Below are 12,874 nucleotides of genomic sequence, written 5' to 3'. Positions count from 1 at the left end.
CTAAAATATCTGAAGCACAAACCGAAGGGAAGCAAGGACCTCCCATCGGCTTTATGAATGCAGTCTAATGCACACAAAGCCAACGGCCATGTTAACCAACATCCGTGTTGTTCTGATGCCCGTCGCCAATCAAAAACCCCTTTTTCTTTACTCCTCCGGGCCTACGAGGTCTCGCTCAAACCACAAATGAGTCTGATTCGATTTGCCAAACAAATGAACTCCCATCGATGGCAAATAGATCCAGCGCGTGTGTCTGTGAGTGTGTGAGATGTACTGAAAGTAATGAATTTGTAAAGCTCATTCCCTTGCCTCAATTAAAAGAGAGCAAGAGCAGAGGAGAGTACAACAGGTAATCACACATTTCCATTCGCACTTTCATTTTCCTCGGTTTCATTCTTCATTAAACTGCAGTTGATTTGTTTTCCTTCTTTCTACGTCTGACTGATAGAGTGTATCATTTCACAATCTGTCTTTGTTATCGTGACATCTCTCCACTGCACAAATGAACCCGAGCCCCTCGGTGCTGGAACTGATGAATAGAGTCCATCTGTCAGAGCCTCCCGGACCTTTACTGACACCTGGTGGAAGAAAATTAAGAGATTCTTTTGGTGGCAATAGTATTACTCCTCCTTTATTGATTTGTTTATATATTTTATAGTGCTGCTTGCAAAGGAGAGCTGTGCTATAACTTTTCTAAGTAATCAGGCAATTTATTTGTAAATGCAAAAACAATCATTAGAGAAATACTATGATTTACAACAAAGGATCTGAACCATGTCTAAGGAAACAGAACATCACAGAGACCACATAGCAACCACATAAATAAATGCTTATATTATTTTATATTTTGCATTATAATAAATATGTTATTTTTGGCCTCTTGATGAGTTGACTAAATAGACATATGACTTGCATTGCATCCCAGTTTAAAAAGGTGCAGTAAAACACATTATTTCAGTATACTTAATAAACTTAAGAACATCTAAGTGTATTGAGTTGTACAGTGGATATGAACTAAAAAGTGCATGTAACATACCTCTGTAAAAAAAGAAAGAAAAAAGAAAAAGGTATTTAGTTTCCACATGTAGTACAATAGAAACCATCTTTCATACGCTTAAATATACTTATCATACACAGAGAATACACTTGAATATATAATGAATATATACTAAATGTACTTGTAATATGTTTCCTACATATTTAATAAATAATTCATTTCAAATGTATTGTAATTGTTAACATAATCTCTATATGATGTAAGTAATGACGTTTATGGTGTCTTTAAATAGTGCAATCAAGTTATTATGTCAATAGTAGCACTTTTTCCCACATTCAAAAATATATCACATCAAGTACTTTATGCTAAAAGTCAACTTGCTGTTGAATTGTGAACACAAAACACTCCCAAAACCCTATGTATTAGGAAATCTCCTTGATCAGATCTGATCAATATTACCAACACAAAAGTTTTCTCCACAACATGAGACATTTGAAAACATAGCATCCTCTTTATAAAGGAATAGTTAAAAAAAAAAAAATCCATCCAAGATATGGATGAGTTTGGAACAGATTTGTTTGTTTGTTTTTTTTGGAGGGGGAGGGGTTGACTTACATTTGGTAAGCAGGTGATGAAATGCTAAATTTCACCAAATTTGTTCTAATGAAGAAACAAACTTGGCTATATCTTGGATTGACTTTGGGTGACTAGGCATTTCAGCAAATTCAAGTTTTCAGGCTTAAAGTCTCATTTAAATGTACACTTTGTGTATGTGGCTCTTCTGAGCACAAACCCTGTGGCCCCACCGCTCACCAGCTGTTACATGCTTTACATTCAGCATTAAATTGGGCCTGTAAGTACTGTTTTCATTGATGCAATGTTCATCAACAAAGTAGGCCTGCAATAACCACATTCAACCATTTGCTGTATTTCACACCATTCAATCAAGAAAACATGCACAAACAAGTTTACCAGATGTACAGAATCTTTTTCCCATTTGCAAACACCCTCCAAACTGACACCCAAAGAAATTAAAAGTGATATTTTTTTTTTCTACTTTCTTTGATGTGTTTTTCTTATGACACAGAGAGGCTGAGGTGAAAGGCTGAGATGGATTATATTTCTGTTAAAACTGGGTACTGGGTACAATCACTGGGTGTTTTGCGTTTTATAAAAACGTTCGATTTTAAGAGTAGTACAATTACAGAAAATGTCTATGATGTCACTAAAATTTAGTTTTCATTTCAGGCAGGTGGGTAAAATAAGTTTTTATAAGATTCGATTATGTGCTCACAAAAGTGCATTCATTTGTTGTTAAAATATCCTAGGAAAGAACTGGAGCCAAAAAAAAATAAAACTGCAATATATAAAATTAGTCTCTAATCTTAAATCTGAACATCACATTGCTCCAGTTTCTGAAATCACAGTCTTGTTGAAACTTGTGTCACCGTTGTGCCCTTGACTCTAGCACTGCAATTAGTCTCCTGTAAGCTGATGTGTGTGAAATGTATTTATCAAACCGTGGGTAATTAGTGATTAACACAGCCATCCTGCCACCTCATCAAACTTGTGCCAAGCTCAACCCGTCGTGTGCTGTGTCACGACTGTTACGTGGCTGACAGAATGTGAGATGATATTCCTGTGTAATGAATTACTAAGCAAACAGCATAGCACTTTTCCACTTTTCCAAGTCATATTTACAATTCAAGGCTTGATAAATGTAAATAAAAAAATATTTTCCTAAAAATCAACAATGGCCATCTTCAGCTACTGATGGTTGACCATAAAATTAGCAGAAATCCCATTCTAGAACCCAGAATATCAACCACACTGAAACACCATAGAACACACTAGCTATGGAATTGTTTGTGTGTGTGTGTGTGTGTGTGTGTGTGTGTATGGGCAAACAATTATACTTATCACATTATACTTACCAAATCAGACTTAGTTTATTCTTCTAGCTGGATGAGAGACATATCTTTTGGTCAGCTTTTCAGTGGGGCAAGGATCATCTTCACTTACGTCATGAAGATGTAAAGATGACATACTTCTGGCATAAACAACGTCACAAGTCTGACATCTGATCCCTGGACAGACCTTAAGACTTCATCTATGCTTATCTTACTGCTCACTGGACACCCTCATGAAAATGGAAAACTATGAATAATAAAATGAGGGAGTCACCTCAGACGTCCCCACGTCATGAGACAGGGTCTGCTACTCTTACAAAACTTTTTTTTTTAACTGCATAATATCACTGCTGTGTATGTTAGTTTAAATAAGTTTTACCTTCATATTATCTAATAAACTGTAGGCTAATAAATGGTCGGCTAAGCAATAAGAGGAGCACTGCAAAAATTTTATACTACTAAGTTAATAGTGAACTCCTCTTAAGTTATTTTCTAAAGCGAGACAAAAGTAGTTTTTACGCAACAACAGCACGAGTTTGCGGTGTGATATTAAGGGGCACAATGTAAGATTTTTTCATTAAAATATCCAAAAAAAACACCAGAACTTGTATATTTTGCTGACTTGTGTACTTACATTATCCCAAGTCTTTCAAAAAAAAAATAAAAAAAAATCCAGAGAAATAAGCGATTTTAACTAGTGAAATGGACCATGTCCATATAAGTGTTATGTCACCTGCTAATGACTTCATAACCCCTCGATTTCAGTTTTGTAGAAAGCATGGAAACACCAAAGATGCTTTAATATGTTATGCATTTTATTAGACAGGTGATGACCACGCAGAAACTGATTTTACCAAGTGAGACATGTTCCTGGGACAACATCTTTGATTAACCAATCAGATTTGAAGAAGCAGTGTATAGATTTTGTGAAGTTTACACTTAAAAATCACTGTTAGGTGCTTGTACATCAGTGTCATTCATCTATCATTTCCTCTGATTTTAGGGATTACTCATGGTTAAGGTTAGGTTTAGGTGTAGGGATACGGTCAAGAATATATTTTTGGAGTAAAATGTTGTTCCAGGGTCAACAAAATATGTTGACCTAGGAACACATCTAACTCAGCAAAATCAGGACGTGCTGATGACCACACAGAGCACTGGGTTGTAACTTTGCACTTGAATATTAATAATATTCATGTATCAATCAAGTCTTTCATTAGAGTAATTTTTAAAAGTACAAATGTTCCAGTTCCTTTTTTAATATGACGTGGGGAAAAAAAATGCATGTGTAATAATTGATACTACTACTATATCACAGTATAACAGTGGACATACTACAAAAATGATGTTTAAAGTAGTTTTAAATGAAAAATGGCATGTCACATTGCAAAATATAATATTACTCAGATAGCGGAGATCTGAAACAGTAGCGCATAAGAAACAGCTGAATTTTGCATCTGATTTTTAGAGATTATGCATAAAACAGTGAAACATGTGGTCACCTATCAACTTACCATCACTTACGTTCAAGTTGTTTTCTTATTTTGTTTATTCATAAATCTAGTAGAGCATATAAGGTATACATAACTGTGAGAGAACCACAGTCAGAGAGTCCAACAAGAATTGACTTTTGTTCAACGAAAAATGAAGAAAACTACAGGTACGGAGACTTACATTTACAATTTTGCACAAAAGATCAGTTTGCTAATTGATGGCTAACTGAAGCATATCTCGCTAAGAGTATGACAAACATATTAATAAGAAATGTTTATAGCATGTAGTCTAACTAAGTATAATTATAGATTTTACAAAGTTGCTTTGATAAACATTCAGGCTATAAAATCAATGTGGACATTATTGAATGTATCTGCTAATGATTCTCTCTTTTTGTCCCGTTATCATCCTGAAGTTCTACAGGTCTGTGTGGCATTTGTGCTCTGCTCAATGTGGGCAGTGGCCGGATCTCCTGTGGACTGTCCAGGCCAAGATACTGAAGGAACGTCCTGCACCATCTCAATTGAGAAGCTCCTGGAACGAGCTGTTCAACATGCAGAGCTCATTTACCGCTTCTCAGAGGACTCCAAATTGATGTTTGTGAGTAACAGAGAAAAGCTTTACAATTTTGCACTGTACCACGATTTCAATCTAAATAGCTGATGAAAATAAGTAAAAAGTACAGAATGATTCCTAAATATTTTCAGGACGAGATGCTCATTTCATACGGAATGAATCTGCATATTCCCGAAGGGACCATGTGTGCTCCTAAAACGGTGCCGGTTCCTTTGTCTAAAAGTGAAATCCAAGAGATTTCCGTGAGTTCTTCTAATGACATCTGATGAAACTGACTGTAAGAGTAACTTTCTGCTAAGAACTGCTGAGATGAACTAGCTTTTTTTGTTTTTTCCTCCAGGACAAATGGATCCTTCACTCGATCCTGATTCTGGCCCAGTTCTGGATTGATCCACTGGTAGAAGTACAGGCATCTCTTGAGAGTTATGAGAATGTCCCAAGTGCCCTGCTTACCAGGAGCAAATGGATATCTACCAAACTAATGAGCCTGGAACAGGGTATAATTGTTCTCATTAGACAGGTGAATATGAATTGTTGAAAATTATGAGTCCAAACTCTTTTTTATTTTTCTGGAAAATTCCAATGTGTTTGAAAAACAATCTGTCTCTCTCTCTGTCGGTCAGATACTGGGTGAAGGTAGTTTGGCATTGGAGGGTCCTGAACAGACATCCGATCGCTTTGTGTCTTCTAGTATACTTGAAACTGTGAGAAGAGATTACAGTGTGATCTACTGCTTCAGGAAAGATGCGCACAAGATGCAGACTTTCCTCAAACTGCTGAAGTGCCGCCAGATCGATAAGGAGAATTGCTCTCTTTTCTAACTTAAAAATAATGATAATAATTCTATGTTATTTTCAGTGTTATTCTGCCAAAGCTGTTTTTGCATTTGCACAAATATTGAATTAAAAAATCAAATAAATTAAAAAATATTTGCATGAATGCTTGATTGAGCCACTGTGGGGTTTCGCTTTAAATGTCAGATATGGTTCACTGAAGGTTTGTAAAATGTCATGTTCTAAACTCTCAAACTAACCGAAGGTCTGAGACTTCTGGATGAAAATCTGTATTTGTTTTTTTCCAATTAAACCACAAAGTAAATCATATTTTTAAGGTTTTGGAGGGATTTTAAATGACTGGAAAATGGATCACATAATATAGATCTGACAGATAGATCAGACTGAAGCAAAAGCTCCTCTCAAATTATAACAGACAACATGGATAACTGGGTTTTGTTCACTTGCTCTTTCAATCATTAAAGCAAAAAGGAGGAAATTTAAAATATAAAATCTCCCTCTGAATTCCAGATCGTGGAAAAATCAAACAATGAGAGCCATCAAACTGTGTTGTTGTAATGGCTAAATGTGGTGAACGGAGCAGCAATTCATCTGGATACTGACAGTGGGTAAATTACACTGAAACACTTCACAATATACCTCAAAGTCCACTGAGAACATCAAAGTTTGTGCCCAATTATCACTGCAAGAAGGAACAAATTAAAGCTCTATATCCTGAGCCCAGTCTTACACACACACTTTCATTCACAGAGACCCAAGCACACAGCTTGATCTAGTTCCCCAGCATGTCACACATCTGAGACTAAACTCCAGACGACTTTACAAACATATCTTTCATTCACACTGAGAGGTGTTGATGCTGTGAAGACTAAAACAGCAGTTCAGTGTTGTAGTATTAGAGAGCTTCATCCAAACTTCCCCACAGCAAGCCATATATAGACACTCTGGCAATGTAAGAAGCTGTAATAACAGTAAAAAGTCAACAACGAATTAAGGGGGAGAAATGTTTTCTGCCAGGGCCAGCCTGACACTTCGTCGACAAACAAGAGAGCTGGAGTGCTGCTCTGATGCTGAGGTTTGCTGTCCAGTTAGCCTCTGCTATGGAGGCAAGTAGCTTGACTGGCATTAAAAAATATATATTTTGTCTAAAAAATATATTTTTGCAAGAACCATGTAGTAAAGTTCATGTTTCAAATATTAAAATAAAAACTTTTTATGTGATTATAAATAACTGATGTTACGCCCTTTTAACTCACATTACATTAAGCCACTGTTACATTACGCAGTTACATCACACAGCCTCTTCAGGAGAAATTAAAATGTGCAACACTAAGAAAATCCGCAAGCACCCTTAGATCACATCTAGTCTCAGAAGTTGTGTGAAATTGCTTGTGTTTATGACATGGACTTTCTCTGGTTCTGAATTATTTTAATGCTTTAATACGTTAATATTGTAATCATATAAATTTTTTGGTAACATATGTTGGGGGAGGAGGAACTGGGTTCCACTCCCTCCTATCAGAGATTATCTTACTATAGGGAGATGAGAGATAAGGCCCATATTACTCACTATTAGAGAAAGAATAATGGCTAACTTGGATCAAGTTTCCCTTAAAGGAACAGTACACTATTTTTGAAAAAACTCCCCTAGAATTAAACAGTGTTGTTTTACCATTTTCAAATCCATTCAGCTGATCTCTGGGTCTGGCGGTAGCACTTTAGCTGTAGCTTAGCATAGATCATTGAATCTGATCCATCCAACAACAACAAAAAAAGGCCTCTGGTCTACTTTCCCATGTACTGCCAGACCGTTTGCTTTAGCTTTATGCTTTTTCAGTTAATGGATTCAGACGTGGCTTCTAGTGGCTTACTCTTATGCTTCTCCTTAATCTAATTTGTCTTGTGCTCTAATCCTCAAATGAACACTCTAAGTAGGGTTGGGTATAGAAAACTGGTTCCTTTTTAGAACCGGTTTCAAATTTCCAAGAATCATGAATTCGTTAAGAAGCGTTCATTTCAATTCTGCGTTCCCATTTTAATGTGATTTAAAACCATTTAATTGCAGGAATGGAAAGAACTTGCGCCCTGCTTGCATGCTTCGCACATGAAGCGCTAGCGCATGCCCAGAGAACAGCAGTGCGGGTTCCTGGTTTGTGGCCGTTCTAGGACCGTTCCGTGTATTATAATTGTAGAAAAAGTTGTTCCAGTCCAAAACTGACTTCTATCATATTTATCGACCAGTATGGAGAAAACTATGTCAGTATATCCTTATAAACACAGGCATTTTTCTTAAATGAATGTAAACAGATGAGAAAGAAAACGCATGTACAGTATTTTTAGCGCTGCGTGCGTTCTGTGTTAAAGAGACAGCAGCCTTTAAACACGATTATTTAATTAATAACAAAATATTTCACTGATCTTGACAAAATATATTTTATAACTTTATTCTATATTTTATTTATGGAAAGATAACTATGCAATTTTTAAAAAAATGTTATTACAGTTTCAGTACCTGAAATTTGGTTCAGTTCAGTATTTATTTATGCTATTAATTAACTTGTTTATTCCTAATTGTATTACTTACTCTTTTCTTGTCTTTAACACTTATATTTTTAATTTATATTAACCTAGTTGTTTTTGCTGTGGTATTTTTTTTTTTTAAATATAGGCAAAATTCTGTAGCTGCTGGTTTTTGCTCATGTTATTTAGCTGCAACAGAATGCTTTGTTAAAAAAAAAAAAATGATATTGGATATCTTGAAATCTTATTGGAATCGCAACTAGGGATCAATAATAATCAGCATCGATCAGAAGAATCGTAATCAATAAAATTTCAACATTACCCAACCCTGACTACAGACATCTGCATTCTAAGGTTGGATCCTAACAAAAGAAAACTCATAAGTGATATGAAACACTTTCTGGGAGTTTCAGAGTTATAAATTGAAGGTGTGGTTTAGTCTGGGGGGCACAAGAGAAAATCTAAAAAGACTGTTGTGATTAAAAGCTATTTATTGACAGGATGTGAGATTCATGTGCAATGAAACATCTGAAAATGTGCATGTCTACAGCATTTGTCTTCAGTTTCCCCTTAGAACCAAATGGGTCACTATGGTAACAGGGTTTTGTTTTCACCCACAGGTAGGTGGGGCCATCATGTCAACTGTATTTATAGCCACCAACTCCATACATTTGCCACTGACACACTTCTATAAAAATAGATACTTTTATAACGTTACAAGATATTTCTATTTTAAATAAATGCTGTTTTTCAGAACTTTCAATTCTTCAAAGAATCCTGATAAAATTGCAAAATTCTCCCAGTTTATCCAGCATCTGGGTTGTCTTCATTTTGACAGGTATTACAATTTGATCAAAACAAGGCATCTTGTTTTTACAATCGCTACCTTATGGAACAGGCTTTGTGTCAGAAACTCAATGTTCCTTTAAAGTTTGTCTACACAGGCAGCTTACTGGGTTTTGGAACACAGCCGATGTGTATCTCAGAGTACATAACATAATGAACCCTCCTTTTCCTCTCTCTTCTTTTATGTGGCATCTAACTTTTACAGTACAAAATGCCACAATGTCAGAGGATGTGACCTGCATATTTAATCAGTTGCTGCTGCAGCAAATTCTTAATCTCTCTTCTGAGTTACATCACCACAGTTTGAAGGTCAATAACATCAAACCCCAGATTATCGATGCCTTCGCGTTCATGTCGGTGGAGAATGAGTTCCTTGTTATGTTCGTTGTTGAAACAACAAGCACAGTGCGGGGTGGTCACCGCTGGCTCCGTTTTGGAAAAGTTGGACAGGTTGACGCAGTATTTCCCACCCTTGGTGCGAGAGACGACAGGCAGGAAGTTGTAACCCCACTTGATCTCCCTTGGCAGGTAGGAAGTTCGGACTTGGCAGGACGAGCTGGTGGATTCAGCCGTTCCATCCAAGAAGACCACCAACTCAAATTCCTGCTGCTGAAGAGTGTCCGCAGCCATTTCTGAAAACGGGCTCAATTTGTCGATCACGTGGTACAGGGCAAGTGGACAAATGAAGAACAGGTTGTCCTTCCCTGCATCCACTAAAAAGTCAATATTCACCTGATCTAGTATGATGGTTTCCCCCTCTGGAGTGATGGTGGTCCGGAGAAGCTTTCCATAAATATGGCTGCCAATAAGAAGAGATTTTCGTAGGTTGGCCACCCGTATCTGGAGGCACAGATTCCCCTTCCAAAGACAAATGACAGCTATTTCACTGTAGGTTACCGTTTTTGCTCTTCTCTTTGGGAGAGAGATCTTTGCCAAAATGAGTCCACACATAAAGCAGTTTATGATGGTGCCCATGAGGGACTGGATGATCAATAGGGCAACTGTGCTCGGGCAGTGACCCGTGAGAGTCCGACTGCCATAACCAATAGTTGTCTGGGTCTCTAAAGAGTACAAGAAGGCAGTCGTGAGACTGTTAACATTATCTAAACATTTCATCTGCTGGGATTCAGACGAGTTCTGGAGAACATCGAAGTCTCCATTATTTTTTGCAAGCGAAAACCAAAGCAAACCAAAAATAAACCAACTTCCTGTGAAGGCAGCAGCAAAAAAAAAAATGACGAAACACCAATGAATCTCAACAAATGTAGTCCAGAGGTCCATAAGGAAAGCAAAATGGTTGTGATATTCAGTAGTCCCAAATTTAATGTTGCAGTGGCCATCCTTTGTAACAAGACGAGTTCTCCTAATTGTCCGCTCGACAAGGCGGTCGTGAATTTGTTTCCGGATGAACTTGAACATCTTTCAGCTAGCAGAGAAATATAAACATGTATATCAGTTATTCACACACACACACACACACACACATATATATATAACATACATACATACATACATACATACATACACATACACACACACATATATATATATATATATATATATATATATATATATATATATATATATATATATATAACATACATACATACACACACACACATATATACAGTACAGACCAAAAGTTGTGACACACCTTCTAATTCAAAGAGTTTTCTTTATTTTCATGACTATGAAAATTGTAGATTCACACTGAAGGCATCAAAACTATGAATTAACACATGTGGAATTATATATGGAATTATATACATAATATGTCATTTTCTAGGTTCCTCAAAGTAGCCACCTTTTGCTTTGATTACTGCTTTGCACACTCTTGGCATTCTCTTGATGAGCTTCAAGAGCTAGTCACCTGAAATGGTCTTCCAACAGTCTTGAAGGAGTTCCGCGAGAGATTCTTAGCACTTGTTTGCCCTTTTGCCTTCTGTCTACGGTCCAGCTCACCCCTATACCATCTGGATTGGGTTCAGGTCTGGTGACTGTGGAGGCCAGGTCATCTGGCACAGCACCCCATCACTCTCCTTCTTGGTCAAATAGCCCTTGATGCCTTCAGTGTGACTCTACAATTTCATAGTCATGAAAATTAAGACACACACACACATCTATATCTCTCTCTCTCTCTCTCTCTCTCTCTCTCTCTCTCTCTCTCTATATATATATATATATATATATATATATATATATATATATATATATATATATATATATATATATATATATATATATATATAATTAACACATGCATGTATATAAATGTGTCATTTGAATAAATTAACATACTAACTGAATTTACTTGAAACTATTAACCTTTAGCTGATATATAAAATACAATTTTATAAGCTAAAAACACATTTTTTTATACTGTCTCCTCTTAATAACTTTATAATTTATAGAATAGAGGAATAATAAATTGATACCCTACAAGTAAAAAAAATATATATATATATATTCTGCAAGAAAGCACATTCAAATTCAAAAGTTGCTTACAAACCCAAACCTCTGAAAGCAATAAAAGATAAATACTGCAGCTCATAATCCACTCAAACACAAAAAACACACCAATAAAGCACTGATTGCTTTCTTTGTCACCTATAAATGTGAAAAGTTATTCGCCTCCTACCTTCAAACTAAAAACGTCCAAGCAAATAAAGTATTGCTTGAAGTTCAGGCCATGAATCTCTCTTTCCATGCATATAACCATCGGGGTGCTGCTAAAATCCTCAATGAAATGTACTAATCCCAGGCACATGCCACAGTTTACACACTATGAAGCAAAGACAGCTTAGAAAATGGTCCCAAAACTAACCTCACATTAGATGTAGTGTTTGCACACCAATCAACCAACACAGACCACATGAAAACTAATTAAAGAAACACCATTATAGCTTACAGGATGGGTTTGCATTGAGAGTCAATGTTCTAGTTATCCAAATTCGTATTCAGATCTTCCGAAGCAATCAGGGAACCCCATCTGAAAGGAGAAACTTCAGCTGTGGAGCTCTTCACTCCACACGCAAAGGCTTTAGAAAGAACAACACAAACAGCTGAATCACATTTCCCATTGCGCTGATCCTTGCCCCCTCACCCCCCTGACTCCCCTCATCTCTGCCTTTGCATTTATTAAACTGATGTGAACGAGAGCTGGATAATACATTTACAGTGAAGCTCCTACGTTTTGTAAAATAAAATAAAAAAATGTCCACCTTGTTAATTTTACATCTTTGTTTTTATTAAGTGATTTAGTTCAAGTTCTAAATGTAAACAAAAGCCACCCTGCAGGGAATTAACAGAAGAAAGCAGGAAAACATAGAGGATTTTCTTTGCCTACTTAGCATTAATATGAACAAATTATATGAATGTTTTTAGTAAACTCAAGTACACTAACACAAATTTAATTACAATCAAAAATTGACAGGCACATAAATTAAAATACCACACAGTCAAACACACAGAGCCGCTCAGGTACAAACGCTGCTAGCACGCTACACAAATACCACTTATCACACGTAACCACATTAACTTCCTCTGTAACACTGCAGTAAGATAAACCCCAGATTGACAAATGGTGTCAACCCACACTCACATATCACGAAAATCATTTCAGAGAAAGAAACAAAGAGGTGTTGTATTTAAATCCTGTAGCTCAAACAAAGAATGGCGCAGACAACAACAAAGGCACGGCTTTGATTCCAACTTGAGCTTTTTAAATATATCCAAAG

General features: G+C 36.4%; 2 protein-coding genes across 4 annotated transcripts; one reads left to right on the top strand and one right to left on the bottom strand.

Annotated features, from left to right (window-relative positions):
• The first annotated feature begins 4,551 nt into the window (after positions 1–4,551).
• On the top strand, positions 4,552–5,835 carry smtlb (somatolactin beta). The gene is made up of 5 exons (XM_026274650.1): positions 4,552–4,567; positions 4,817–5,001; positions 5,109–5,219; positions 5,318–5,497; positions 5,601–5,835. The coding sequence occupies exons 1-5, from the start codon at positions 4,552–4,554 to the stop codon at positions 5,796–5,798; spliced, it is 690 nt and encodes a 229-aa protein (XP_026130435.1). The 3' UTR covers positions 5,799–5,835.
• A 2,887-nt stretch (positions 5,836–8,722) lies between these two features.
• Positions 8,723–12,243, bottom strand: kcnj1b (potassium inwardly rectifying channel subfamily J member 1b). 3 transcript variants are annotated; one of them, XM_026274020.1, is made up of 3 exons: positions 12,046–12,243; positions 11,008–11,215; positions 8,723–10,563 (listed from the first exon to the last, which is right to left on the bottom strand). In XM_026274020.1, the coding sequence occupies exon 3, from the start codon at positions 10,554–10,556 to the stop codon at positions 9,426–9,428; it is 1,131 nt and encodes a 376-aa protein (XP_026129805.1). In that variant the 5' UTR covers positions 10,557–10,563; positions 11,008–11,215; positions 12,046–12,243; the 3' UTR covers positions 8,723–9,425. The 3 variants fall into 3 exon arrangements, with proteins under 3 accessions (XP_026129805.1, XP_026129804.1, XP_026129803.1); XM_026274019.1 differs by lacking the exon at positions 11,008–11,215 and having other exon boundaries at positions 11,776–12,243; XM_026274018.1 differs by lacking the exon at positions 11,008–11,215 and having other exon boundaries at positions 12,046–12,242.
• Between the last annotated feature and the right edge of the window lie 631 nt (positions 12,244–12,874).

Source organism: Carassius auratus, chromosome 10 (assembly GCF_003368295.1).
Source record: "Carassius auratus strain Wakin chromosome 10, ASM336829v1, whole genome shotgun sequence".
NCBI classification, from domain to species: domain Eukaryota; kingdom Metazoa; phylum Chordata; class Actinopteri; order Cypriniformes; family Cyprinidae; genus Carassius; species Carassius auratus.
Note: the sequence above shows the minus strand (reverse complement) of the source record. Positions and strands in the feature narration are given on the sequence as shown.